Here is a 25,610-nt window from a genome sequence, read left to right as displayed (position 1 = left end):
AGCTAAGATTTTAACAGGTGTTTTAACAAACTGGAGAATGAAGGGAAGTCCACAAACTGCCCTATGAGGACCAGCTGAAAGAACTAGAAAGGTTTAGCTAGCAAACAGGCCTCTTTAGATCTTGCGATTGTTACAGGTCCTTAGTAATTTGACTGTTCCAGATTGATTTTAATGGTTCTCGGTAATTTGATAACAAGTGTTTGCTGTGGTAGCCGACTTACAGGTATTCAGTTCCCTGTCTTCTTTTTAAAGGGGGATTTTACTTTAAGCTCTACATTTTCTAAAACTACAAAAATGAATTGTTGGGGGGAAAAAAAGGCTGATTACTACATTGAAGATCTCATGGAGCTACCGCTTCCAATCATCTGATCACTTCAGATGGGCTAATAATGTTAGATAAGACCTCTTTATCAGCAACGCATTGCATCCCACAGCACTGATTTCCATATTCAACAAAACCTCTCTTTGCATAGATACGTGTGTAAAAACAGAACATTCGGTACAGAGGCCAGAGTACCATCGAAGGTAGTTATTGAGACAGTCAAGTTCTTTTAGGCCAGCAAAAATAAGATGCTGAGGGTCTTAGGGAATTTCAGAACCTGATTTCAAAAGGATCATACAGGGAGGAAATAGAATTCAGCATGGTGGACTCCTCTAGAGCATGTATCTGTAAGTATGAGATTCTATAAAATAGTTGATGAATACAATAATGTTCGCTTGGTATAAATGACTAGTGGATGTTTATTTCAAAAGCACAAGTGTTAGCAGGTTTCTTCTAAGGAAAACAAAGAAACGAACTAGTAAACACACATTTGTGTGGCCTAGGCTTTGAATACTTAAAACTTAAAGTCACTCATGTATAAACGAAGCTTCTAAATTGAGCAGTAAAGGAAATATTACAATTTTCGAGTAGAGTCTTTCATTTTATGTGTTTTCTGTGTGCATGTGTGTGTATATGTTCACATAAAGATACATTATAAAATCAGGAACTTCAGAATTGTTTGTTTCAAAAATTACGCATTACCAATGATTAGTTCCATCATTTAATTAGCTGTACTGATTTCAAGTGTAGGTTGTGAAGACGGTTTCTATAAAGTATTAACTTGATTTTATGAAATTTCTTCATTCTTTAATGTTATGCCTAAGCACATTACTTGTTTTTCACTTTTATTTTTTTTTAAGTTACTTATTTTAAAATTTATTCATTTTATTTGTTTATTTGTGGCTGCATTGGGTCTTCATTGCTGCGCGGGCTTTCTCTAGTTGCGGTGAGAGGGGGCTACTCTTCGTTGCGGTGGCTTCTCTTGTTGCGGAGCACAGGCTCCAGGCACACGGGCTTCAGCAGTTGTGGCTCACGGGCTCTAGAGCGCAGTCTCAGTAGTTGTGGTGCACGGGCTTAGTTGCTCCGCGGCATGTGGGGTCTTCCCGGACCAGGGCTCGAACCCGTGTCCCCTGCATCGGCAGGCAGACTCCCAACCACTGTGCCACCAGGGAAGCCCAAATTACTTGTTTTTTAAAAGGCAAGAACTTTGTGTGCTATGACAGACAAAATCTCACTAAAATAAAAAATTTTTCTAGGTTTTTCTAAATCTTATGTGACATGTCACATTATAAAATAAACACATTCAAATGACAACATTACACATCAACAGAATATCAATTGCCTACCAGGATAATAAGAACATTTAAATATGTCAAAAGGCTCAATTTAAGAAAATTTATTTATTTTCATATCACTTTGAGAAAGATTTCATTTAAACGTTAGGGGAAACTTGGATCTATTCCTGGCATATTATATATCTAACTCAATTAATAACTAATGCATTTATAACCACTCTAAGAATTGGCTTTCACAGATAAAATATATTCTTTCTTTTAAAATAATCAGGAAAAAACACTGGAGGTAAAATCATACAGACGCCTAAACTTGTTCCAAATATTCTATGCTTAGATAGTAACAGTGCACACTAGTTTTACCATGAGGATATTGAAAAATAAAAAAAGCTAGGTAAATTAATACATAATATTAAATAAGATAAAATATTTAAAGAAAAAGCAATGGAAAATACAAATAAAAAGTATAGGAATTTTTATGATATCAATGCATGAAACTAATAAAATTCTAAATAAGGAGTTAATAAATCAAAAATGTAGATAACCATAACCCAGCACTTACAAAGTGGAAAAAATATTTGCTTAAAATGTAAGGCAGGGTATTTATAGAAATCTTTGCCAAATATGCATTCTCCAGGAAGCACACAATAATTTTTTTGTTTGTTTTTGTTATTATTTTATTTTTAGGTCAATGGAATTTTTCCACATATCATACCACCAATATGAGAAAAAAATTATTGTTGATGTGAACCTTGGTGAGTGTCTCCAATTTAAATAAATTCTATATCTTATCAGTTTAAGTCATTCTCTCACAGGAAACTCTTTCCTTGCCAAAGCAGAATTGTAGTTGTGTGGAATATTTGAGGCTCATTTATATTTTTACCAGTAAATGACCACGAGTGCTCTAACTCGAAAGGTATAATTTCACTGCAAATGTTCTTAATTGGATTTAACGATAAGCAAAATAAATACGAGTTTATCAACAGGAATTTTAATCAAATTCTAGTTGTGAAGAAATATACTTTAATTTTTTTTTAGAATTTACTCCTTCTGGAATCACCAAAAATATTTCTTAAAAGTTTGCAATTGTAAATATGAAAGTGTTTCTCTCTGTCACCCTATATTTTGGTAACTGTAGATGTGGAGGCACTACTTAATGATAAATATTGTTGAACGCAGGACTGCAGACATTTCCTTTTAAACCAGTAGCTATTTTGGAAGTTCTTTGTCCTCACACTGTGAATTATATTTTCTTCATTTTGTCAGATGAAATTCCAAAGGCTGCCTTTTCTCTTCTCCTTTTAGAGGTATGAGAATCTTAATTTCGATTACTTTGTCTGCTTTCCATCTTCCAGAATTCATTTGAAATATTGTGTTTTCTGTCTCCTTGTTTAACCTGCCTTCTCCTCCATGTTTAAGCCTCATATATTCCTTTGCTATAATTTTGGCAGTGTCAGTTGGAAGAAGTAATAAACTCAGGAGTTCAATCTGTTCTATTACCAGAAACTGGGTTAAACAATTGTGCATTTATCTCTTGGTTTCAACGTTGGGGGCATTATGAGGACATGGGGAGTGTTCTGTGCTATTCCAGCAAAGTGGAGGTGCATAGTGATAGTGAATCCAGCAGTAACTGAAGGAGGGTGTGCAGGTGTGCAAGGGACGTGAGGTCCCAGGAATCTTAGAAGATAAGCAGCAGGGCTCCAGTCACTGGGACAGCATCCAACAAGTGCCGTCTCTCAATGGACTAGAAAACCAGAAAACTTCATAGAAAAAGACGACTTTGTGATCTAATTTTTCTATGGAGAATACATCGTGTACCCAATTCTGTCACTGAGTATTATTTAATTGTTGATGCTTTTATGTCATTATATTCTATTGGCATTCCATAATTTAATAAATCTGTGAATGTTTGACTTAGAATACAACATATAAACAACTACTTATACATGATTATCAAATAGCATTTGCACATAACAGCAGGAAATTTATACTCTAGCAAGAGTAAAGTCAGAAATATAAATAACATTATTTTTATGTTGTTGTATATATTTGTGTATATTATACATATTTATATTCCACTCCTTTTCCAACTCATGAGCCTCCTGGGCCAGAGAACCACCCTCCGCATCAGTCGTGTAGCTGAGCACAGGGCTGCTACTCGTCTATATGGAGCCTTTGCTGGAATTAAAAAAGGGAGCCTTTCCACCACATGCATGAAACCCCACTTGGGGGCCACAGCCTGGAAAGGGAAGTGTGGGTGGATCTCAACCCTTCTCTCCTCCAGACCAGGCATCCGGGTTGGGGGACAGCCCGCATAACTGTACATGAGGGGAAGCTCTGGCCGGGCTGTCCTCTCGTCCCTTCCCCTCTACCCCTCAGGCTTGCCAGGGCTCTTCTGGCCAAACAAATCCTTCCCGGCGGCCCCATCCCTTCAACAGGATACACATGCCACATGTGTCTGCGGCTCTGCAGCAGACCTAGCTAATTATAAAGCTGGAACCTCAGCTACTAACATAATACGTGAACAACAGAAAAATAGGAACACAAGAGCAAACGCAAACGAAGGAAGGAGGATTTGCAGGGTGTGCTGACACACTGAAGAATGCATAAGATTAACTGGAAGAACTTACGAGGTCTGAGCTGAACTTGAAAAAGAGGAAGGAATGCAGTCTGACAGAACGTGTGCTTCCTGTACATACACTAGAGCTTAGGAAATGTTTCCTGAGGGACAGAGTGTAAGAAGCTGAAGGACAATCAGATTAACTGGGACAGACAGTTTTCGCACACATGCGTTTTTCTAATATTTACAGTTCCACTTTAGAGAAGAGGGAATTAGGAAACTGAGAGTTTAATTAATATGCCCAAGTTCACACAGCTAGTAAGAGCCTGAACTCAAGCATATGTCTGTTTGGCTTCAGAGCCCAGGATTATTTTCATATACCCTGTCACCTCTCAGGAACGGCGAGACTCCCCAAAACTCTAGCGCACCCAGAAATTACTTCACCTTTGCTGTGCTGCTGACCTCCGTGGGCGGGGCGCACCAAGACTGCTCTGCTTTTGTCAAACAGGTGCGTTGAATTTATAAAAGAAAATATGATGACTTATAAACAGACATGAACTTTAGAAACACAGATCACCAATGTGTGCACACAGATCCAGTAGATCAAGTGAGGAGACGATGAGACATAAAAACGATTGTTAAATAGAGCTTGGGGGACAAGTCCAGGCCCAGGAGAAGACAGAGATGACCAGCGACACTGAAAGAAATGACACATGAAAGAAAGAAGTTCTCTACCATCCTCCTACTTAGAAGATAAGCAGAGAGCCATCGGGTATAATCCGCATCTTAGAGGTGATTACAGAGATGAGGAATCTTGAAACCTGAGGGTGCAATTACACACAGGATCAGTTAAGGACAGCCGGTCGCTGTAACAGCTGTCTCAGCCTCAATTATTTCAGTGTTAGTCATCTTCAGTCAGATTTGTCCTTCTAGAAAAAGACTTATTTTCATCACACTATTATTGAAAGACCTCAATGAATTATCTCTACCAACAGGGTAGAGCCCAACATTGAAGGCCATCCAGAATCTACCTGCACAAACATATTCCCTATAATAAACTCTCCCTTTTGCTTAAACTAGTGTGAATCTATATTTGCACTCAAGAGTCCTAATTTTGTTCCATCCTGTAGATGCATTTAGCTTCCCGTCCCTTGGTTCTCCTCACAGCAAAGACCCACACAGAAAATGAAGCTGTCCAGCAGACCACAGCACCCATAAGTTCTTATCCCCAGACCTGCAAATATACTTAGACCTGCACCTGTGCCTTCCCTGCCCCTTCCAATTACAAGGGGACAGTAACTTCCTCCTATGCTTCCACTAGGACATCTCCAAAGTCCGACACCCCCCTTCTGAATCCACCTCCTCCTTAGTCTTCAGAAACCTGAAATTCTACTGCTTTTCCCTCCTTCTCCTACGTCTTCGCCCTCTGTCCATGGCTACCACGGCCAACTTCAGGCTGAATCACTCACGGTGTAGACTTCATGAACGATGTCCCCAGAGACGTGCAGGCCAGGCCTCCATTTCCTCTTATTTTTTGCTCCTTGTTTCTGCCCTCCCCACTCCACTAAAACCACTCTCACCGGGGTTAGAGATGCCGTTCTTGTCAACAAACCTGAGGGATGTTTTCAGTCCTCTGCTCTTTTAATCTCTACCTAGGTCCTAACACTCAGCCATTTTTTTTTTTTTCCTTTTGATAACTCCTCCCTTGGTTTCTGTCATAGCATGTTTCTCTGATTTTCCTCCTGCAGGGCCCTCTTTCTCAGTCTCTCTCTTAAACATGTGTGTTCATTCATCTGTCTTGAGCTACCCGCTTTTCTTGTTTTATACTGTCTCCCGGACCATCTCATCTTTTCTTTTGGCTTCTCTTCCATGTTTTACGAAAACTGCCCATGTTTACCTTGAGGTTGAATCTCTTCTACCTGAACTCGTTTCCTTTCCTTCTCCCACCGGGTAGAGTCAATACACCAACAAGTTCGGACAGCTCCTCCGCTAAAACATCTGAAATCTATCCCCTTCCCACCACTGCCGCCACCTTCCTCACCGAAGCTTGCAACATCCCTCACCCGGACTCCGGCAGTCCCCGCCTAACTGGTCTCCCTCATTCCACCCTGGCCACCCTACAATCCATTCTACTACAAAACCGGTTTCAAATGTTAACACGTCATTTCCATATTTTAAAAAACCTTCAGTGATTTTCCAGCTTCTCACTGTGAAACTGATGGTGTGTAAGGCCTACTGTGCTTGGCTTCCGCCTCTACCCTCATGACTTCATCTCCGCCCGCGTTCTTGCTGCAATGGGTACCTGGGAGCCTTTCTCTCCGAGCTCTCCCCCTGCCATACCCTGGACTCAGGTAGTGACCACATTCCTTCCACGTCCTCAACGAGGACCCGACCCAGTGCCTCCTGACCTGGGCCCAAGCTGCCTCCCGCCTTCACTCAGCACATCCCCGCACACCCTGTAGTTCTAGCTCAGCTGCTGCTTTACCGGGGTGCCTTCTCTAACCACCCCCGGGGCCGCTTAGGTTCTCCTCCCACGTGTACTCGCGGGGCCCTGTACTTCCTGTTGCAAAGTCCCCACCGCGTGAATTTTCACTGCTTGTTAGTGAGGACGGGAAGAGGAAGGACAGGACCTGGGCCGACCGCCCGCAGCCAGAGCCTGGTACACAGCAAGTGTTCAACAGGTGTTTCCCGTGAACCAGTAAAGACTGATAGAAAACTCCCTCGTTATCCTGAATAACTCATTGCCAATAAGTGTTAACATATATTTAGCAAAGTATTTCCGGCTCTCATCGTAAAGTGTGGATTTAATCATCTTTAACAAATGTTTGAGTTTTTTCCTCCAAGTCCTGAGTTAAAAACCTTCTACGCCATACACTGCCGATAAAGCCCGGGCGACTAACCCCTACCTGAATTTTAAAGTCGAAGTTACACTGACGGGAGTGGGGAAAGCCAGGTGAGCAACGCTCCGCTCGGAATTCGTCCTTAAAAGGGCTTATTCTTTAATCTGGCTGTTTACACTAGTTTGCTTGGTTAATTACACAGAGGCCAATTCTTGTTCAGTATATTGAGAGATCTTTCTATAAATAAGAGTCCTCCAAAGTGGGAAGACTTGGCAGTTGGCGAATTCACTGCCGGGAGCCCCTACGTGGAAAGATCTTTTCCAGAGAGCTGTATTTTTTGAAAGCTGTTATTAGAGAACAGGTGGGCCAGATGAGTTCTAAACTCTCAACTCAAAGCACCTATATTCCTATAAACTATTTATGAGATGAGTCATTTCATTCTCTTCCCGCCTTCCCACCCCCACCAGCGGTGTGTTCCGTTAACTTCAAGAACCCATCCTTATCTTTTTATGATTGATAACGTTGTTCTTTAGAAACTGACTCGAATATACAATCATTTTAAATCACTAGATTATACGGAGCCTCTGCTGCATTTCTTTAGAAGGATGGGAAGGCAGAATCGTTGGATCTGTAAGATGTGCAGAGACGGCTCTAAGAGGCCTCCTTCCAAGTAAGTAGCCTGTAAATTCTATTACCATTATAATGTATATTTATCACATGATAAGTAGGTGTATGTTCATTCAACTGCCGTCTTAATATACTTTGCTCAGAAAGTAAAATTTGCCTTTACACGTGAGTAATTCCACTAGAAGGGCAATCGCGCGTTACCCTAAGGTTCCATTTTCATTATTCATGGTTTACACTTGAGAATTCAGCAAGTTTAATGTTTTTGGAGAGTCTTTTACGAACACAAATATTCTTAGGTTTTTTTAAAGTCTCACGTTGTTAAAACTTTATGTGTTAAAATGAGATTCTTTCATCCAGAATATTTACATGGTGCAAACCCTCTATCCACGAAGTGCCAGACCTTCACCCGTGGCTGGGAGAGGTGAGACTGGGGGGGCGACCAAACGCTCACCAAGCTCCCAGGCCTCTTCTACATTCTGCCATGACTCAAAATGAAGCCGTTCAGACGGGGCCGGTGGCCATGCTAAAGTGGAAAGCGGAATAGGCCTGCGGAGGCTAACAAACTGCTTGAGTGGATTTGCTCACCTGTCAGCTTGGCCTGAGAGCCCGGCCTCGTCTGCGCGGAGACGCGGTCGCGTAGCTCCCGGTATGCAGGCTCCCGCCCTGAGGCATCCCAATGTCCCCAAACGCTAACCAGCTACCGTGTGTCTGGAGGGTGCGGAGTCTCCAGCGGTGGGTGGGGGAGGCAGGAAGACCCAAAGCTCAGCATTGTAACCGGGAGTCGAGGCTGCTGAACTGCGCGGGCCTGCGTGAGAAGGAAGCCGAGAAGGCTGGTTTGGGAAGAGCTTCCCTCTCTTCTGCTGACGGTTCCCATAGAGCATCACCATCAACGCCTGCCCTCCTTCTAGCCGCCCTGACACCCGCCATCAGGGCCGGCGAAGGCCAAGGACAGAGAATTCACATTCCTCACAAACCAAGAGATAACAGGCATTTGATGAGTGCTTTGTGTTCTTGACCTAACTTAATTTTCAGGGTAACTTTGGGGATAATAAAGCTGAAGCTTGGAGATTTTAAGTTAGACCAAAAGCTATTAAGTCCAGCACAGGAATCAGAACCCAGGACGGTCAGACTCCAAACGCTCCTCATTCCTCTCTCCGCAACGTTGCGACGTCTCAGAATGTTCCCGTACCTGTTTGGCACCTGCTCTCTCTCTGTCCAGAAGAAAGGAGGGGACACAAAAGTGGAGTCTGTTATTAGAAACTCCAGTGGATGAGGGGACAAAGGTGTTTAGAGTTACCCTAAGGGAAACTGGTAGCCACGGGACAGCATGAAATTGGTGAAATACTCAGAAAAAATTACAAGCAAAAATGGGATTAAAACTAAGCTTTACTTCACAGCTTTACCCCCAACCGTAACTCCCCCAAGCACAATGCATCTCCATAGACTCAGGACCCTTAGAGGCACAGGTGCTCCCTTGCCAGCAATCACCAGCACCCCACTTTGAGCTAACCCAGGCCAGTGACGGTATCTCCTCTCACACTGTAGCTTTTCTTCTTTCCTACATGACAGTTAGGTCTGCAGGACACCTTGCCAAGCACTTGTCATTTCGCTGGACTGGAAAAGGTGATTTTAGGTTTCTGTTTTTAAAGTTCTAATGCGAGAAAGGAACGGCGAGTCTGACACCGCTTCATGGCAATGTCTGTTGAAAGCAATCGCAACGGCAGTGCACTGTTAAGCCTCAGCGCTGATGCAAACAGTCCTCCTAGAACTAGCAAGTACCGCCTGAACTTTCAGAAGACAAAGGATATTTGACCTTGCTAGGACTCCCAATATTTTTCTATGAGCCAGGTTACTTTTTAACCTCTTTAACTAATCTTCTTTCGTTGTGTTAAGTACCTGCTAATGCAGATGGCTGTCCCCTCAACACTGAGTGCTGAGCTAACTGTACCAGGTGATGGCCAATGGGCAGTGCTTGCTTGTATCTACAGTGGCTTTTGATTAGATGCGGTTATTAAAAATAGGAAAAGTAAGAATGTATCATAAACTGAATGGCAATGAACACACTGAGTATTTTAAAGGAGGGAAAGAAAGTGATTCTGAAGAACAGTCGCTTACCAATTCACCTCAAAAAGCCCACCAAAATGAAAGAAATGAAGTCTCGAAGCCAGTATCTTCCACAGTATTTTCAAAATGGTAAACAGCCTTTTTCATACTGTTTAGGTCAAATGCAACTTGACATATTATTCACAGTGATAAAATCTAAAACCGTCAAGGTAAAAAAATATATAGCAAATAACTGACCAAGAAAATATTTATACATAATAAATACAAAGTTATGCACGCCAATAGGTCTTGTGGAAAAACTCAAAGAGTCTAATAGATAAATGAGCAAACACATCGCTGGTGGCAGCGGCATACAACGTATAACCCTTTTAGAAGCATTGATTCTACTTCTGTTCATCTCTTAAGGAATTACCTTGACTGCGGGCATGGGAAGCCTCAATGACAGCTGGGTTATATTTGGTTTTATTGGTGAAAAATTAGAAATGATCAAAACACTCATTAAGAATAATTATGTAAACTATGGAATACCCCCTTATAGAATACTTCATGGTCACTACAAATGATACTGACTCCCAGTGATTATAAATTTACAATTACTCATCTAGAGATAAAAGAATAAATATTTCCCTAATCAAAAAAATAAATAAATTTACAATTATAAATTATAACACTATAAATTGTGAAGACATAAAAGGCTTATTAAAAGGGTATATATACATATATATGTATGTGTGTATGTATATTCATGTATATAAACACCCCACACACATATAAAGTATGCACACACATACGCAGAGAATGAATACTTCTTGGTTAAAAGCACACAAACACGCATACAACCAAAAAACTAAAAAGAAATACATCAAAATATTAACAATGGTAATCTGGGCCACAGAGATTATAAAACTCTGGTTCTTTATCTTTTAAAATTTATTTTATCAGATTTTCATGTTTTTTTCTACTTTTCTGTTTTTATAATTCTAATCACTTAGAAAGTAAAAATAAAACGTAAAAGATCACTGGGAAATAAATTTCCATCCAAAACTACACACAAATAGAGTATAACTATATTTTGGCATTATTTTCAAGATAGCATATTTCTATTTAGTTCAGAAACAGCTTGAGAATATTTTAGAGCAATGAGCATCTTTTGTTTCTTTTCAAAGCCTTACTTTGGAGGAAGCATTACAATGGGCCCAGTCTTTTGAAAAGTTGATGGCTACGAAATGTGAGTATCATGTACATATCGTTTTTTTTTAATGACTAGTCAGTTTTATTCTTGGAGGAAAATGAGGGAACTTGATGATGTATGTTTGCTGCTCTTCTCATAGACTTCTAAACGGCAACTGCCACGGTTAAAAAAAGAAACCTGAAAATAGTTTGCTGTGTCAACCAGTATTATTTTCTTTGGTGTTAATTAAAGCAAGATTAGTCATTGTGAATATTTATTCTTCACAAGTATATGTGTAAAATCCCTTGGAAAATATGCTTAAATAGTAACACATACTGAAATATACTGCCTTCCTGTAGCTTTCTAAAGTTATAATCAAAAAAAAAACCAATCTCCTCTTCTTAGTGCCTTGAGAAGAATAAATTTGAGTTTTGATATTCTAAAACTCCTCAAAGTTTGCTTCTAACTTTATCAGTGTCTGATTGAAGTGGGACTTCAGTCCATATTTAGTTATATATGTGTCAGAATTCAGATGGTATAAATGCAAGAGGAAAGCAGTCCATGTGAGGAAGATAAAGTCAGAGGCTCAACGCAAGACGTACGAGGGAGCAGTCAACGGTGTCTGGGGTAGGAAACTGGGAGGCTGTAGGAAATGACAGACGCCAGAGGACAGGTGCAGAGAAAAATTAGGGCATACTCAAAGAGAATTCCTGTTTGCTGAACTGGGGACTTTTCTCAAGATGCAGTTTGTTCCCCTCAAATGTCTGCTAATGATTTGCTCTAGGCCTTTTTTGATTTGAGGTTCCCTGCTAGCCTCTCTGTGAACGTTTAATCTGTCTACATCTATTGACTGTGGGAGGGGAGTGAGCTGTGATACCCAAGGTTTAAATTGGCAGGGGTGCCAGCAGTTATTCTGGGCAGGGTGCTTCCTGTCCCCCAAGGTTCGCCATGTTCCTGGGGTGCTGCCTGCTCTTCTTGACTCAAGGGCCCCGCACCCCATCCCCGACCCCCCCAGTTTGGAGACAGCTGTCGCCACCTGGCCTCGAGGGCCATGGCACAGGTGCGGACCCCTGGCTACTCCTACTGAAACACCTTAGCCAGCCGGCCTGGCTCTCATTCCACAGCGCCCACAGTGCTGGGACCCACAGCTCCAGGCTCTGTCACTGGGGGCCCACCTCAGGTAGCAGCCCTTCCCAGTGGGCACTGAAGGCCACGCTTCCTTTCTCTGACGCCGCCGTCCCCGCCTCCCACTTTTCAGGTGTACCTCATAGCTTGTGATCCGGTTTGCCAGCATGATTGCAAATTTTAAGATGTGTATCCTTTTGGTCAATTTTAGGACATTGGTATAGGACGAAGAGACTAAAGTATAGGTTCAGTTGGCTGTCCTGACTGATCCTCTGTTAATAATTCAGAGTTCGCCCCAAGCCCCAGTAATCCATATTGGGCAGCATTGCCAGATTAATCTCCCTCTTGGAGTTTATTATTCTTCATCTGCAGAACGGCATAGTATCATGTATCCTTTCAGCATTACTGCGCAGGTGAAATATACAGCCCCTCGCTCAATGCCTGATACAGAGGAGACACACAATGACTGAGAGTTATTTCTCTTAGCAACAAAGTACTTGTCTTGAATAGCATTCCTTTTTCTCTGCTGCCCACCCAAAAGTCCAAAATCTCCAACGTGGCTTTCAGGACTCTATACCTAACCCAGCGCACTTTCTAACGCTCACCTCCAGCTCTGTCCCTGCACGTGACTTGCCTGCCCGCCCCTGTGACGCCTGCGCCGCCCTCTACTTGTCCGACTCTCCTGGTCCAGCTTCTGCCTCTCTATCTCCTCTATCTACTCTGCCCGTCCTTAAAGGCAAGATTCAAGTTCCACCTTCTCCTCTTGGAAACCTCCTGGAAATATTTTTCTCTCTCTCTTCTATTTGATAGTATCATTATTTACTTTGACTCTAATTATAGCAATTTCGTGTACTGGGTTTTTCTCCGCAGCTGCTTTCTCACTAGCTTGTAAATTCCCCGAGAGCACAGATCACTTCTCGCCCACCTTTCATCTTACCTCCCAGAGGCCGAAATTGTGCTTTGTACCTAATGGGCAATAAGTGTTCCATGAATAAATACAAGACAAATACTAGTAAGAAAAGATCAAAACGCCAAACCATATTGTGTAAGAGTTTCTGTGCCAATCCTGGCAGCCTCATAAACTAAGTGAATAAAGTTAATTACTCAGAAAAAAATTTTCCAGTGGGATCTTGGCTAGAATTAGCAATTTGGAGATCTAGCATCATAAGAATAAGTAAAGTCTAAAGAAAAGATGAGGACAGGAAGACAGCATACTGCTCTTTACAAAAATCACCACAACCAGGGTACTAATCTTACCAGAAATTGAATTACTGTGAAATTCATGTCAAAATTCAACAATCATGTAATAAAAAGGTGACAAAACAAATCATTCTATGGGACATACAATAAGAAAGATAAAACTAAGAATACAAACATTAAATGTGCCAGCGAATAGACTGCGTTTACATTGACCAAGCACAGGAGTAAAACACATCCTCTAGCTAAGACACACAGATGCCTCCACACAGATTAGAAAACAATTTCTAAGAATATGTAGTTCAGAAACCCACATGGCAAAGATTCTCACAAGAGGCAAATTTTGAGCTGGGACTTAAATGACTCGGATTGTTGTAAAATGATAAAGAGTTCTGACTGTAAGTACTTTAAAGATAGGAAACGGTTTTAAAAGAAGTAAGTACAGCAAAGGCAAATGAGTGCTTCTTTCAGTGAAGAAATGTAGTGTGTAGTATTCCTCGGGATTTGGTGTGAAGACTGGTCTCATTAGAAAAATCTCCACAATGAATTAAAGAGAAAGTACCCTGCAGAAGTTCCAAGTTTACAGATGACAGAAAAGTCCTTCAAGTTTCCAAACATCCAAGATTTTAGGAAAAAAATTATTTTCAAATGGGCATTGAAGTAGTAATAACTTTTTTAAAAATTTTATTTTTGGCTGCATCTGGTCTTCGTTGCTGCAAGTAGGGGCTACTCCTCGTTGCGGTGCGCGGGCTTCTCATTGCGGCGGCTTCTCTTGTTGCAAAGCACGGGCTCTAGAGAGCGCGCGGGCTTCAGGAGTTGTGGTGTGTGGGCTCAGTAACTGTGGCTCGCGGGCTCTAGAGCACGGGCTCAGTAGTTGTGGCGCACGGACTTAGTTGCTCCGCGGCACGTGGGATCTTCCCGGACCAGGGCTCGAACCCGTGTCCCCTGCATTGGCAGGCGGATTCTCAACCACTGTGATACCAGTGAAGCCCAGTGATCACCTAAAAGCTGAGGACTCTACAAACTGGAAAGGTCAAGACTAAAAAATAATTAAAATCAAAACTCTGATTAATCAGTTTTATTTTTGATTTTGATTAAAATATCAGAAAAGAATGCCAGAAAAGAATGCAGAAGGCTCATACATAAATAATATGTTTTGGCCAAATCTCAAAAGATGAGGATAGAGGTTTCCCACTAATATTCGAGTAACGTATGCTTAATATAAATAAAAATAAGTTTAAAACAGGAACTAATGCCCTTGGATGAGTCATTCAATCCTTCCATGCGTCTGGCTGACCTTCCTGGCCCTGGACAGCGCAGTTAAGAGGCCTAGAGGGTCACTGTGCTCAGCTCGTGTGCGCCCTCTAGAGGGAGAAGAGACAAACAGGAAAGCCAACTAATAGCTTAATTAATTCCAGGACGTATAGTAAGCGCTTTGAAAAAAACAAAACCAGGTCGTATGGCAAAGGAAGACAGGAGTAAGAGGGAAATTCAACGGGATGATTAGAGACAAACTGTGGGAAGGTGTAAAATTTGAGCTAAGAACTGAATGATGAGAAGCGGCCAGCCAAACTGGGGTCTGGGGGCAGGGCGGCCCAAGCGGAGGAAAACCACGTTCAGAAGACCCTGAGATACGAATGAAGTTAGCGTCTTCAATTAACCGAAAGAAATTCAGCATAACAGGAGCACAGGGCCTTACAGGCCACATGAACGACCCTAAATGCAAAGTAACAAGCGTTAACGTGCTCTGAGAAACACTCTCTGAGGGTGGGGAAGGGCAAGGGAGGGGAGCAGATTAAGAGATACAAACTACTGGGTAGAAAACACAGAAGACCCAAGGATGCAATGTACAGTATAGGGAATACTGCCAACGTTTTATGATAACTTTATATGGAGTATGATCTATAAAAATATCAAATTACGATGCTGTATCCCTGACATTAATATTGTAAGTCAATAAAAGAAGAAATCAATAATAGTACGTGCTACTTCTCTTCTGAAGAAAAGAAGCAGAGAGACTAGTTAGAAGGCTATTTCAACAAACCAGGCAAGACTGGAATTCAGTAAGGGAAGACAAAACCTGGAGTAATTAGCATATAGATGCTAATCAAAGCCTCGGCCCTATGAGCTCACTTAGAGGGACAGTTCAGAGAGAGGTGAGCAGAGATCCAGACGTGGAGCTTAGATGCACACCAATTATTTCCATATCCAGAGAAGAGAAGGAGTCTGTGAAGGAGATGTTAAAGGAGCATCAAGTGAGTGAAAAATGACCAGGACAGCATATCATCACGGGAGGCAAAGAAGAGAGCGTTTCAGGAAGGGAGGTGTGCACTGTGTCTACGGCTGCTGGGAAGTCAGGTGAGATGTGGAAGGAAGTGAGACCACTGGGTGTGGCAACCTGAAGTCCATTGTGCCGAGATAAGAGCAGCCTGGGGGCCTGGAGGAGAAGGATTGAACCGGAGGAAGCAAGGCAGATGATACGGGGAATTATTTACATAAATTGTGCTGTGAAGCTCATCCGAGAAAAGCACAGAGACTGGGCGTACAGAGTCGGTAGTTGTTATTGGTTCTACTTGGGAAATAAAGCAGCATATTTGCAGACGACGGCAACCATTGGAGAGGAGGAAACGGATGACACAGAACAGAGAGGAGGCGACTTTAAGAGCAAAGGAGCAGTGCAAGGCAACAGGGAAAGCAAAATCAGGTAGGAGCCAAAAATGAACTGTTTGACCCATGCAAAAAGCAACTGGGATCCTTTCCTGGCAGGGGGAGAGTCAGAAATGGCAGGTACCAGCGGACGTAGGTTGCCTGATTTGGCGGAGAGAAGGTGAGGGAACCTCCACCTAGTCAAACCTGTGCTCTCAGCTCAGCCTGAAGCAGGGCCGTCAGCAGCCGAGGAGAGGATGAGCTGGCATGGTCGAGGGAGGCGACGGCAAATAGTTTCTGGAGAGTTGCGGAGCCGCGCTGTTAGGGTGACGGTCATGCCGAGTGCCCCTTTTAAAATGGGCAGTGATGATTCCACGTGAGAAAGCACAACTGTGCATTCTTCCAGGGCCTGTGGTGCGCACCCCGGCACAGACACCAGAGCAGACACACAGCTAAGCCCTTCTGGATCGGCCCCGGAATTTGCCTATCCATCTTAATTTTGGCCAAAATCGCCCTTGAAGGCACTGAACGCTTCCCTCCCTTTCTCAGCGATCACAATCGCCGTGGACGGCCTTGGAAATGCCAGGTGGAAAGTGCAGGATCGTCGCAGTGCCCAAGGCACCGGGGCTGCTCTACACCACGGAGCAGACCCTACAAGTCACCGTCACTGAGGGGTGTGGTCGCTGCCCCGTGTGTCCCCCCGGCTCTGCTCGCCTGTGCGGTTCTGTGCTGCTCACTGGGGACTCACAGCTCCCTACACCACCCTTTAGCCTCAGCACGGCCGCCCACAGCCGTTGCCGTGGTTCCCCTCGGCCTCCGCCCTCACACTCGCCGTGCCTCTCCCTTCCCGCCAGCACCTCTGTCTTCTTTAACTTCTCCCGCGTGGCCTCACCTTGCAGGGGAAACAGCAGAACCACAACAAACCTGGCCTTTTGTAGAGCTCAGTGTTCCGTCAGTACCTCTTCCGCCTGGCTCTCAAGAAACCAGAAAGTAACAGCTTGCCGGGTATAATCCTCTGGTCTTTGGTGCTTCCTGGATGCTGAATAATTAGAGCCTGTCTCTTTACTTCAAAAAATCGACAGACAGTCTCTTTAAAATACAGAAGCACGAGGGCTCCAAAAGCCTGGATTAACAAACATTTCTTTACCGGGGACCTGTTATCCGTCAGGCAGGCAGCACGTAGGCGTGGGGCAGGCAGAGGTGAGTAGCTGCGGGGCTTGTTCTCAAAGGGCTTGCAGGCCAGGGGAGAGCAAGAGAAATAAATCAACAAACAGAGCAGACTGTGGTACAGAGGGAGATACAATGAGAATGAAAATGAGCGTGGACTGGGTGCTGCTCCTCAACTGAGAGGAAGCACTTATCTAACCTGCTGTGCGGACAGGGCCTTCGGAGAGATTTCCTTCAGAAACTGAGACACCAAACCTGAGTCTTAGATCGGGGTATAAAGCCTGCCACACAGAAGGAAGTGCATGTACAGCAGCATGGCAGTAACACACTACCTGGCCAGGAGGAGCAAGGCGCAAACCAGGACCGTGTTCAGGCACGACAGGATGAGGCTGGAGAGGTAGACAGTGCGGTATCCTCACGGGCCCTGCAGCCACTGCCGAGAGGTAGGGGTTTTACCATTAGAGCAATGGGAAAGGTTGAAGGCTATAAATAAAGGGCCATGGCCAGATTTTCGTTTTACAGATTTTTCTCTAAGAAGAGTGCAGAAAAGAGATGAACTAAGGCTTTTTCAGATTAGATATTTTACAAATATTCCCCCCAAATCATAAACAAAAGTAACATGTAAAAGTAAAACAGAAGATAATGCCATAGGGCTTCCCTGGTGGTGCAGTGGTTGAGAGTCCGCCTGCCGATGCGGGGGACGTGGGTTCGTGCCCCGGTCTGGGAAGATCCCACGTGCCGCGGAGCGGCTGGGCCCGTGAGTCGTGGCCACTAAGCCTGCGCGTCCGAAGCCTGTGCTCCGCAACGGGAGAGGCCACAACAGTGAGAGGCCCACATACCGCAAAAAAAAAAAAAAAAAAAAAGATAATGCCATAAATAAAACAGAGAGTGTCTTTAATATACAAAGAGACCTGGAAATTCAAGAAAACAGTAACAATGCAAAAGAAAAATGGACCAAAAATTTGAAATTCACAGAAAGAACAGAAATGGTCTGGAATAAAGAAAAAATGTTTAAGCATTAATATTTTTAAAACACAAATTTAAATAATTACAAGTCACTGGTTTTACCCAATCTGATCGGGAAGGAAGGAGTGTGTAGACATGTCAACACTGCTATTACTAATGAAAAACAATGAAATATTTCTGAAAGCAACTTTATAATAGGTATCAAGAGTCTCCAAAAGTATTACATCATCAATCTAGTAAATTCTACTCTTTTAATTCTTAGGGAAATAATTAGAGATGCAAAGATTTATAAACCAAAATGGTCAATGTAGAATACATTACAACATATAAAGGGGAAATAATCTAAAAATTCAATAATGGTAGCACGGCTAAATATAATACAGTGTAGTAGTCCTGCAATGGACTATTACATGACCTTTAAGAGTATAAACAGGAGGAAAAAAAAGAGTAAATAAGAGAAAGTGTTTGCTACACCATATTAAGTATGAAAGAGTGATACAAAATTGCTTTCATTGTGTAATGCCAACAAGGTAATTTAAGAGTGTGTCTGTATTTGGGAAGAAGAATGAATACTCTTTAGGTAGAAAGTTAAACATGAACAAAGGACTGAAAGAGTGAAAGGAAATATATCAAGTTGTTAACAAATTTCTGTATTTAAGTTGCTTTTATAATAATACAGCAAAGAGAAGTTAGGAGAAAAACCAGAAATGATTAATATCATACAAGCCAAACCAGAGAATTTCAATAAAACAGACTTATTTTAAAAACTTCACACAGAGGCTGGTAGAATTATGGAATTCATTTTCCCCAGTGGTGCATATTAAAAATAAAATGGATTTAACATAGTTTTAGACACTTGCCTGGTAGCAGACTGCCACACAGCCCATTTTTAGGATTTAATGCGTGCCATGAGCCTTACCGCCTTGCAGAAAACAATCCTGGAATAGATGGGCCACTATTCTGACTGGGACAAGAGGAATGTCATGTTTCCTTTCTATTTACATCAAGATACCAGTGTGTGTTACCTTGTGTGTCACAGAATACTAATTTCAGTAACTAATTTGTAAAGAACACACTAGGGAGTCCCAAAGGCACCACTCTCATTCTTCAAGGAAAAAGCATACACTATGTGTGACATAAACCTAGCTCTTCCATCTTCTCAGTTTAATGAGCAAGTCTCCCGTTTATCCCTATTACTCTGCTCTGCTCAAGCAGAATCACGGTCCCTGGAGCGCTAGTGCTCAGAAAGGAGCATCACTGAAAACCTCAGCACGGGCCGCACTGGGCTGCATCGCCTAATTTGGAAAAGGATTTCCCACCTTGTAATCCCTTTGTTGTATGAGTCAACAGAAATTCTAAAGTGAGCAATTCACTTCTGACTTTAATAATTGCTCGGATTCCTGGAACACTTTCTTTTCCTTAGACATTTATTTAATTAATTTATTTATTTTGGCTGCGTTGGGTCTTCGTTGCTGAGCGCGGGCTCTCTCTAGTTGCGGCGAGCGGGGGGGCTGCTCTTCATTGCGGCGCGCGGGCTTCTCATTGCAGTGGCTTCCCTTGTTGCGGAACACGGGCTCTAGGCACGTGGGCTTCAGTAATAGTGGCACATGGGCTCATAGCTGTGGCTCACGGGCTCTAGAGCGCAGATTCAGTAGTTGTGGCACACGGCTTAGTTGCTCCGCAGCATGTGGGATCTTCCCAGACCAGGGCTCGAACCCGAATCCCCTGCATTGGCGGGCGGATTCTTAACCACTGCGCCACCAGGGAAGTCCCCCTGGAACACTTTTGTACAAATATTTTCAGCTGCTTAACTTACGTAACAATTAGCCTAATGAAGAGAAAATTCTATAAAACATACCAATCACGTGAGCTACTTGTTCTACGCACCAGAGTCCCATCAGTAATATCAGACAAGTTCAAGCGGTCCAGGTCAGCTTTCACTAGGATATGATACAGTAATAGGTGGTACTAAAATCTCACTAATCTACAAGAAAGGTGCATTTCTTGTTCATGCTACACAATAACTGGATCAACTGTAGCTCTGTTGCAGGTCTTTATTCTGGCCTTCAGACGAAAGGAGCAGCTCTTCCAGAATGTGTCCTTCTCATGTTTTTTTTTTTGGGGGGGGGCGGTGGGGAGCAATGGCAGGACCACCTGATCCTCCTCCTGAAGCCTGACCTGCACAGGACACTGTGCACGGGTGTCACTGGCTGACACAAGTCCAATGAGCAAGGCCGAAATAAGTGGGACATGAAAGTACAATCCTCCTCCAAGAAGGGCAGGAGTAACTGAGAACAATACCACCGTCTACCACATCGGGTATCTATATAAAAATATATGCGGCAGCACACGGATGGGTTCATCAGCAGAGGACTTGGGGATGCTGAGAACTGCTGAACCATTCGGCCAGCCCCCAAAAGACCCTTCCTCCACTCAATCAGGAGGGAAGTTAAAGAAGGCAGATACAGATGCAGGCAGCTTCTAGAATAAGCAGCCCTAACCATTTTACTATACAGTTAAGCTAAACATAAATATAAACACACATTCGGAATACTATAACATGTAATCTAACACTGGTTTCCAAATTATCCCCCCAACTGCCCCCACCCCACCTGTTTAACCCATGCAAGCAGCCTGGTGGCTAAGCCTCATTCCAGGATCTGTAGATTTCACCTGGTAGTTTGTTTTCTTTTCCTATTCCATAACTCCTTTATTTTAGGATCCTTATTTTCTGTTCCTAATGAAGCACTCAGTCAGAATTTCTCTAGGTACAAAGTATAAAAAATTGCTTTTTATTTTCTTAAATAGGATTCTAGTTCTTTCAATACACACTGCAAATTACTGGCTTCCAGCTTCACTTGTTATGCCAGAAATGGCTTTCTGTTTTGATTTGTTTTGTCTTTTGGCTCGCCTACCCATTCGCCTGCCTCTCTACCAGAAATGCCAATTGCTACATCTGTCTTCTCCGACCCCAGCCTTCTGAGTCTGTGAAGAGGTGACGCACCTCTTAAGGTTAATTGCTGTGAAAACAAACTTCTTGTTTTAAGTGTAAGGTAGAGTATATTCCCCCATTGGGTAGAAATACCAAATCCATATCCTCTCCTTGTTACATTTTTATACAAGCCCCTCCCCCACCTCATCTGTCCTCTCAATTCAGACAACGCTGCTTCTGAACCATCTACCCCCAATGTCGTGAAGGCTACACTTGCTCCCATGATACTAACGAACCGAGCTCTAATTTTGTGTCTTCCTAGGACAGCACAGTTCTCGCAGATCGCCAGCTTTCCCCAACCCTAATGCCTCCTTAGAAGGTGTTATTAGACTCTGCCTCTGTGTGAGTTTTCCTCCTAAATACAAAATACCTTAATGGTTGTCTTTATTTTTGTATCAGTGGTGACAGAGCGGCTGAAGCCCAGGAGTCAAGGAGCCTGGTCATTAGATCCAATCTCCAATGTGAAGATCTAGGAAAACAGGATTTTACTCACCATTGCTATTCCCTCTGATTACTAGTATTTCTTGTAACAGTTAACAGTACTAAGATATTGGTTAGTCAAAATCCTGTTTCACCACATGATCAACTGGCCTACATACACATTTCTGTCACTATCACTGATAGTTACATTGTCTTATCATTTAGCGATTCAATTCCTCAGATATGCCAAGAGACTTCCTAGTCACCAAAAGAAGTGTAATATTTTTCTCAGAGGGTTCATCTTGAATCTTGAGAATACCTGATCCCCCCCAAAGATTCTGATTAATGTGTTAAGATTTGTGAAAACTCACTTAACCCTCTTCTTCAAACACTGGTGCCCACAAAACAGTGGCTCAATTGGGAAAGTTCCTCCCACACGTTTGCCCCTATCTTACCACTTCAGGAGAGACCAGGGCTTCCCTGGTGGCGCAGTGGTTGAGAGTCCGCCTGCCAATGCGGGGGACACAGGTTCGTGCCCCGGTCTGGGAAGATCCCACGTGCCGCGGAGCAGCTGGGCCCGTGAGCCGTGGCCGCTGAGCCTGTGCGTCCGGAGCCTGTGCTCCGCAACGGGAGAGGCCACGACAGTGAGAGGCCCGCGTACCGCAAAAAAAAAGACCAGACCAGAGCTGCGGGTGAGCATCTCTGGCATCAAGCGTCACTTCGCGGCCGTTCTGCCCCGTTCTGGACTGTGAGGTCGTTTCCAACACCCGATCCGAACTCCATTCCCTGCCTCGTCCTTCATTTCTGGTGTGAACCATAAACCACTGATAGGAAGTTGAACTGTTCATTATCTATGTTCTCCTGCTCTAACTGCATACGAGAAACGCCCCGGGCTAAACAGCCTGATCAGTCTATCACTTCTACGTGGTCTGGACATTTTCCTTTCACCCCTGACCTGCCCGTTTAGATTCTAAACCTTGCCCCTACCCTCCAGTTTGTATTGAGGTTTTAGATTTTTCATGTCAGTTTCATGATCAGCGCTCTCTGCCACTGAAGCCATTTAAGTCCTGTTTTCTGGGTCCTTGTGACCTATTCCATCCTAGACCCAGACCCACTAGTGGGCATTTTGCTCTGAGTAACACGGAATAAAGGAACGAAGGAATGATCCCACCACTAACGGGCACTGTCAAAACATGCTTCAGCTGCACAGATGTAACTGAGATGCGGTGTGTGTGTGTGTGTGTATCATTATATAATACTCACTTGTTAAATAATGTGGGAGCTCTGATTCAGATGTTAGTTTTAAACTGCATTACATATTGTTCAGATATTTTTAGGATGCTGACCTAGGAAAATAAACTGATTTTTCCTCTACTTTTAGATGGTCCGGTAGTCTATGCGGCATACTTAAAAACGGAGCACAGTGATGAAAATATTAAATTCTGGATGGCGTGTGAAACCTATAAGAAAGTTGCCTCACAGAGGAGCAGAACTTCTAGGGCCAAGAAGCTTTATAGGACTTACATCCAGCCACAGTCCCCTAGAGAGGTAACCACACCTGACAATGCCGGCAACCGGAAACCAATACACCCCAGGAAAGCGTTAGTGTCTGTCAAGCACACGTGTGTGCCAGCACTTTACATCCAGTACCTCCTATAGTGCTATGTAGTCAGTATTGTTAACCTTATTTCACAGATAAGAAACCCGAGAATCTGAGAAGTTAATTTAACTTCTTCAGTGTCACACAGCAGTTAAGTAGGAAAGTCAGGCCTGTCTGGCTCCAAAGCCTCTCCTCATTAAGTTATCTTAATTCCCAGGAAAGTGAAAAAAAAGAAGTCCTTGCAAGAAGAATTGACTCTGCTACAAGAAACAACAGATAGCACAGACGTGGTGACTTCCCCAGTGGGGGTGGGCAAAGCATGCCATCACTGCTCACCTTAGTTTAAAACCAGCAAACGCAGCAAACATTCACACAGACATTCCTGCCAATCACTTACAACTGGAGAAAGGAAATAAAGAGTCATGAATGAAACGGACATCCTGAGACTCCTCCTGGTGGAGAGAAAACGAGGAATGAAAATTCTGGTCAAGAGGATAAGGGTAGAGGGCGGTTTATGAGATTCCTGTCTTTCAGGAGAGTCCAACATTATTGACTTGTTCCTCAAAACTCTTGTCTGGAAAATACTTGGTTTATTGACTAACCACTTCTCTCCTCTATTTCTCCACTTCTCTTCACTTTCTTCCCATTTCAGAGCATAGTCAGTTAAATCAACGTTCATGACTATTAAGGAAGATAAACTTCAAAATAGCCCCAATTTCCCTTTCTTTAAAAGAGGGCTTCATCTCATAAACTCCTTGCTTACAGACTCCACTAACAAACCACTTGCACCTGCCTAAGGAAGCAACGGTTTCTGGTATTTCCCTGGTCTTGGCCCTCATGTTTTGTGTGTGTGTGTGTGTGGGGGGGGGATTTAATCTGGGATGTGGAGTTGGATGTTTACTTTTTCAAAAGCAAGTAGCTTATCTCTTATCAGTCTTTTAAGGTACCAATGAAACTGCAAACAAAATTACCCTATTCCACTGACAAGGAGAGGAGGAAAAAAATTAAACCTTTCCATTCCATTTTCATCTTCAATTATGCCTACTTATGTGCTACATGTAATTTCACTTTTCAGATTAACATTGACAGTTCGACAAGAGAAACCATCATCAAGAATATTCAAAAACCCACTCAAACGTGTTTTGAAGAGGCTCAAAAAATAGTGCATATGAACATGGAAAGGGATTCCTATCCCAGGTTTCTAAAGTCAGAAATGTACCAGAAACTTCTGAAGACTATTCAACCCAACAACAATTCTTGACCACCACTCAAAAGTTTAAATTGAAAAGGTATACTGAAAGTCCTGGCTTTGTGCTTTTAATATAAAAAAATTTAAAAAAACTCTGGGCTTCCCAGGTGGCACAGTGGTTAAGAATCCACTTGCCAATGCAGGGGACATGGGTTCGAGCCCTGGGCCCAGAAGATCCCACATGCCGTGGAGCAACTAAGCCTGTGCGCCACAACTACTGAGCCTGCACTCTAGACCCCACGAGCCACAACTACTGGAAGCCCGCATGCCTAGAGCCTAAGCTCTGCAACAGGAGAAGCCACCGCGATGAGAAGCCCGCGCACCGCAACAAAGAGTAGCCCCCACTCGCCGCAACTAGAGAAAGCCCGCGTGCAGCAACAGAGACCCAACGCAGCCAAAAAATAAATAAATAAAATAAATAAATTTTTAAAAATCAGAAATGGAGTAGGAACGAAATAGAAGAAATCCAATTATAAATTGATTTCTCGTTCTCAAAGAGAAACAGATCCTGAAAGGATGGACTACAGAACTCTTATAACATGAATAACACAATTTATGGTATACCTACATAGCTCACTTAATATATAAGGAGAAGGAAGGTCTTTCTTCATGACAACAGTGCGATAAAGTTTTTACTGTAGAAATCCAACTAGATGGATGTTTTCTTACTAATGAAATTTTTCTGTCATAATGCACAGATCAGTTCTTTAAAAACTGTAGCTATATGAGTTTTGTATCTAGCGTGAATGTACTCTTTAGATAGAGTGCTTGTAATAACTTTAATTAGTAGACAGATTTGGTACTCAAAGTATAATCAATTGTATTATATCATAAGCCATATAAAAAGATGTGTTCTTCAGAGATATTTTACCTATAAAATCTTCCTACTATTACTTTCATAACTGAACTTCTATATTGCATATATCTTCTACATGTGAAAAATTCCAAATGAGTCTAAGCTATTTAAATGTATGAATTTCCTCATTTATTTTCATACTTATATTGCTATAGGGTAGAAAATTTGGTTCCTATATTTTGAGGTTTTTCTCCTCACAATTTGAATCCATCATGATGGTCTTGATAATCAATAAATCCAAATATAAACGAAAAACTTTATAAATATGTGATTTTTTTTCGAAGACATGATAAAGTAATTTTTCTGGTAAAAGACTGTTTTTATCTTCCCTGTCATAGAATCTTCTTAGAATCTGTCAGAATATTCCAGAGGAAAGAACTCATGTCTGTTTCACTTGCTTTGTTCGGCACATAGCATAGGATAAATGTCCCTTAGTAATGGATAAATATTCTTTACTTTTGATAAAGAATAAGATACTTTAAATATTTAATTTCATTTTTTCCAAAGAATTAACTG

General features: G+C 42.6%; 1 protein-coding gene across 1 annotated transcript; it reads left to right on the top strand.

Moving 5' to 3' along the window:
• The first annotated feature begins 495 nt into the window (after nt 1-495).
• On the top strand, nt 496-25,343 carry RGS13 (regulator of G protein signaling 13). Its single transcript, XM_059041659.2, has 6 exons — nt 496-525; nt 2,302-2,369; nt 7,585-7,684; nt 10,872-10,933; nt 22,771-22,937; nt 24,065-25,343. The coding sequence occupies exons 2-6, from the start codon at nt 2,306-2,308 to the stop codon at nt 24,248-24,250; spliced, it is 579 nt and encodes a 192-aa protein (XP_058897642.2). The 5' UTR covers nt 496-525; nt 2,302-2,305; the 3' UTR covers nt 24,251-25,343.
• Nucleotides 25,344-25,610: the final 267 nt, after the last annotated feature.

This window comes from Kogia breviceps, chromosome 1 (assembly GCF_026419965.1).
Source record: "Kogia breviceps isolate mKogBre1 chromosome 1, mKogBre1 haplotype 1, whole genome shotgun sequence".
Classification (NCBI taxonomy): Eukaryota; Metazoa; Chordata; class Mammalia; order Artiodactyla; family Physeteridae; genus Kogia; species Kogia breviceps.
This window is presented reverse-complemented; position numbering and strand designations above follow the sequence as displayed.

Bases quoted from the DNA above. Each gene is read 5' to 3' on its own strand.
- RGS13 (XM_059041659.2), top strand. From the start codon at position 2,306: ATGGAATTTTTCCACATATCATACCACCAATATGAGAAAAAAATTATT. The intron at 2,370-7,584 runs GTGAGTGTCTCC...TTAAATCACTAG, and splicing joins TATTGTTGATGTGAACCTTG to ATTATACGGAGCCTCTGCTG. The intron at 7,685-10,871 runs GTAAGTAGCCTG...TTCTTTTCAAAG, and splicing joins TCTAAGAGGCCTCCTTCCAA to CCTTACTTTGGAGGAAGCAT.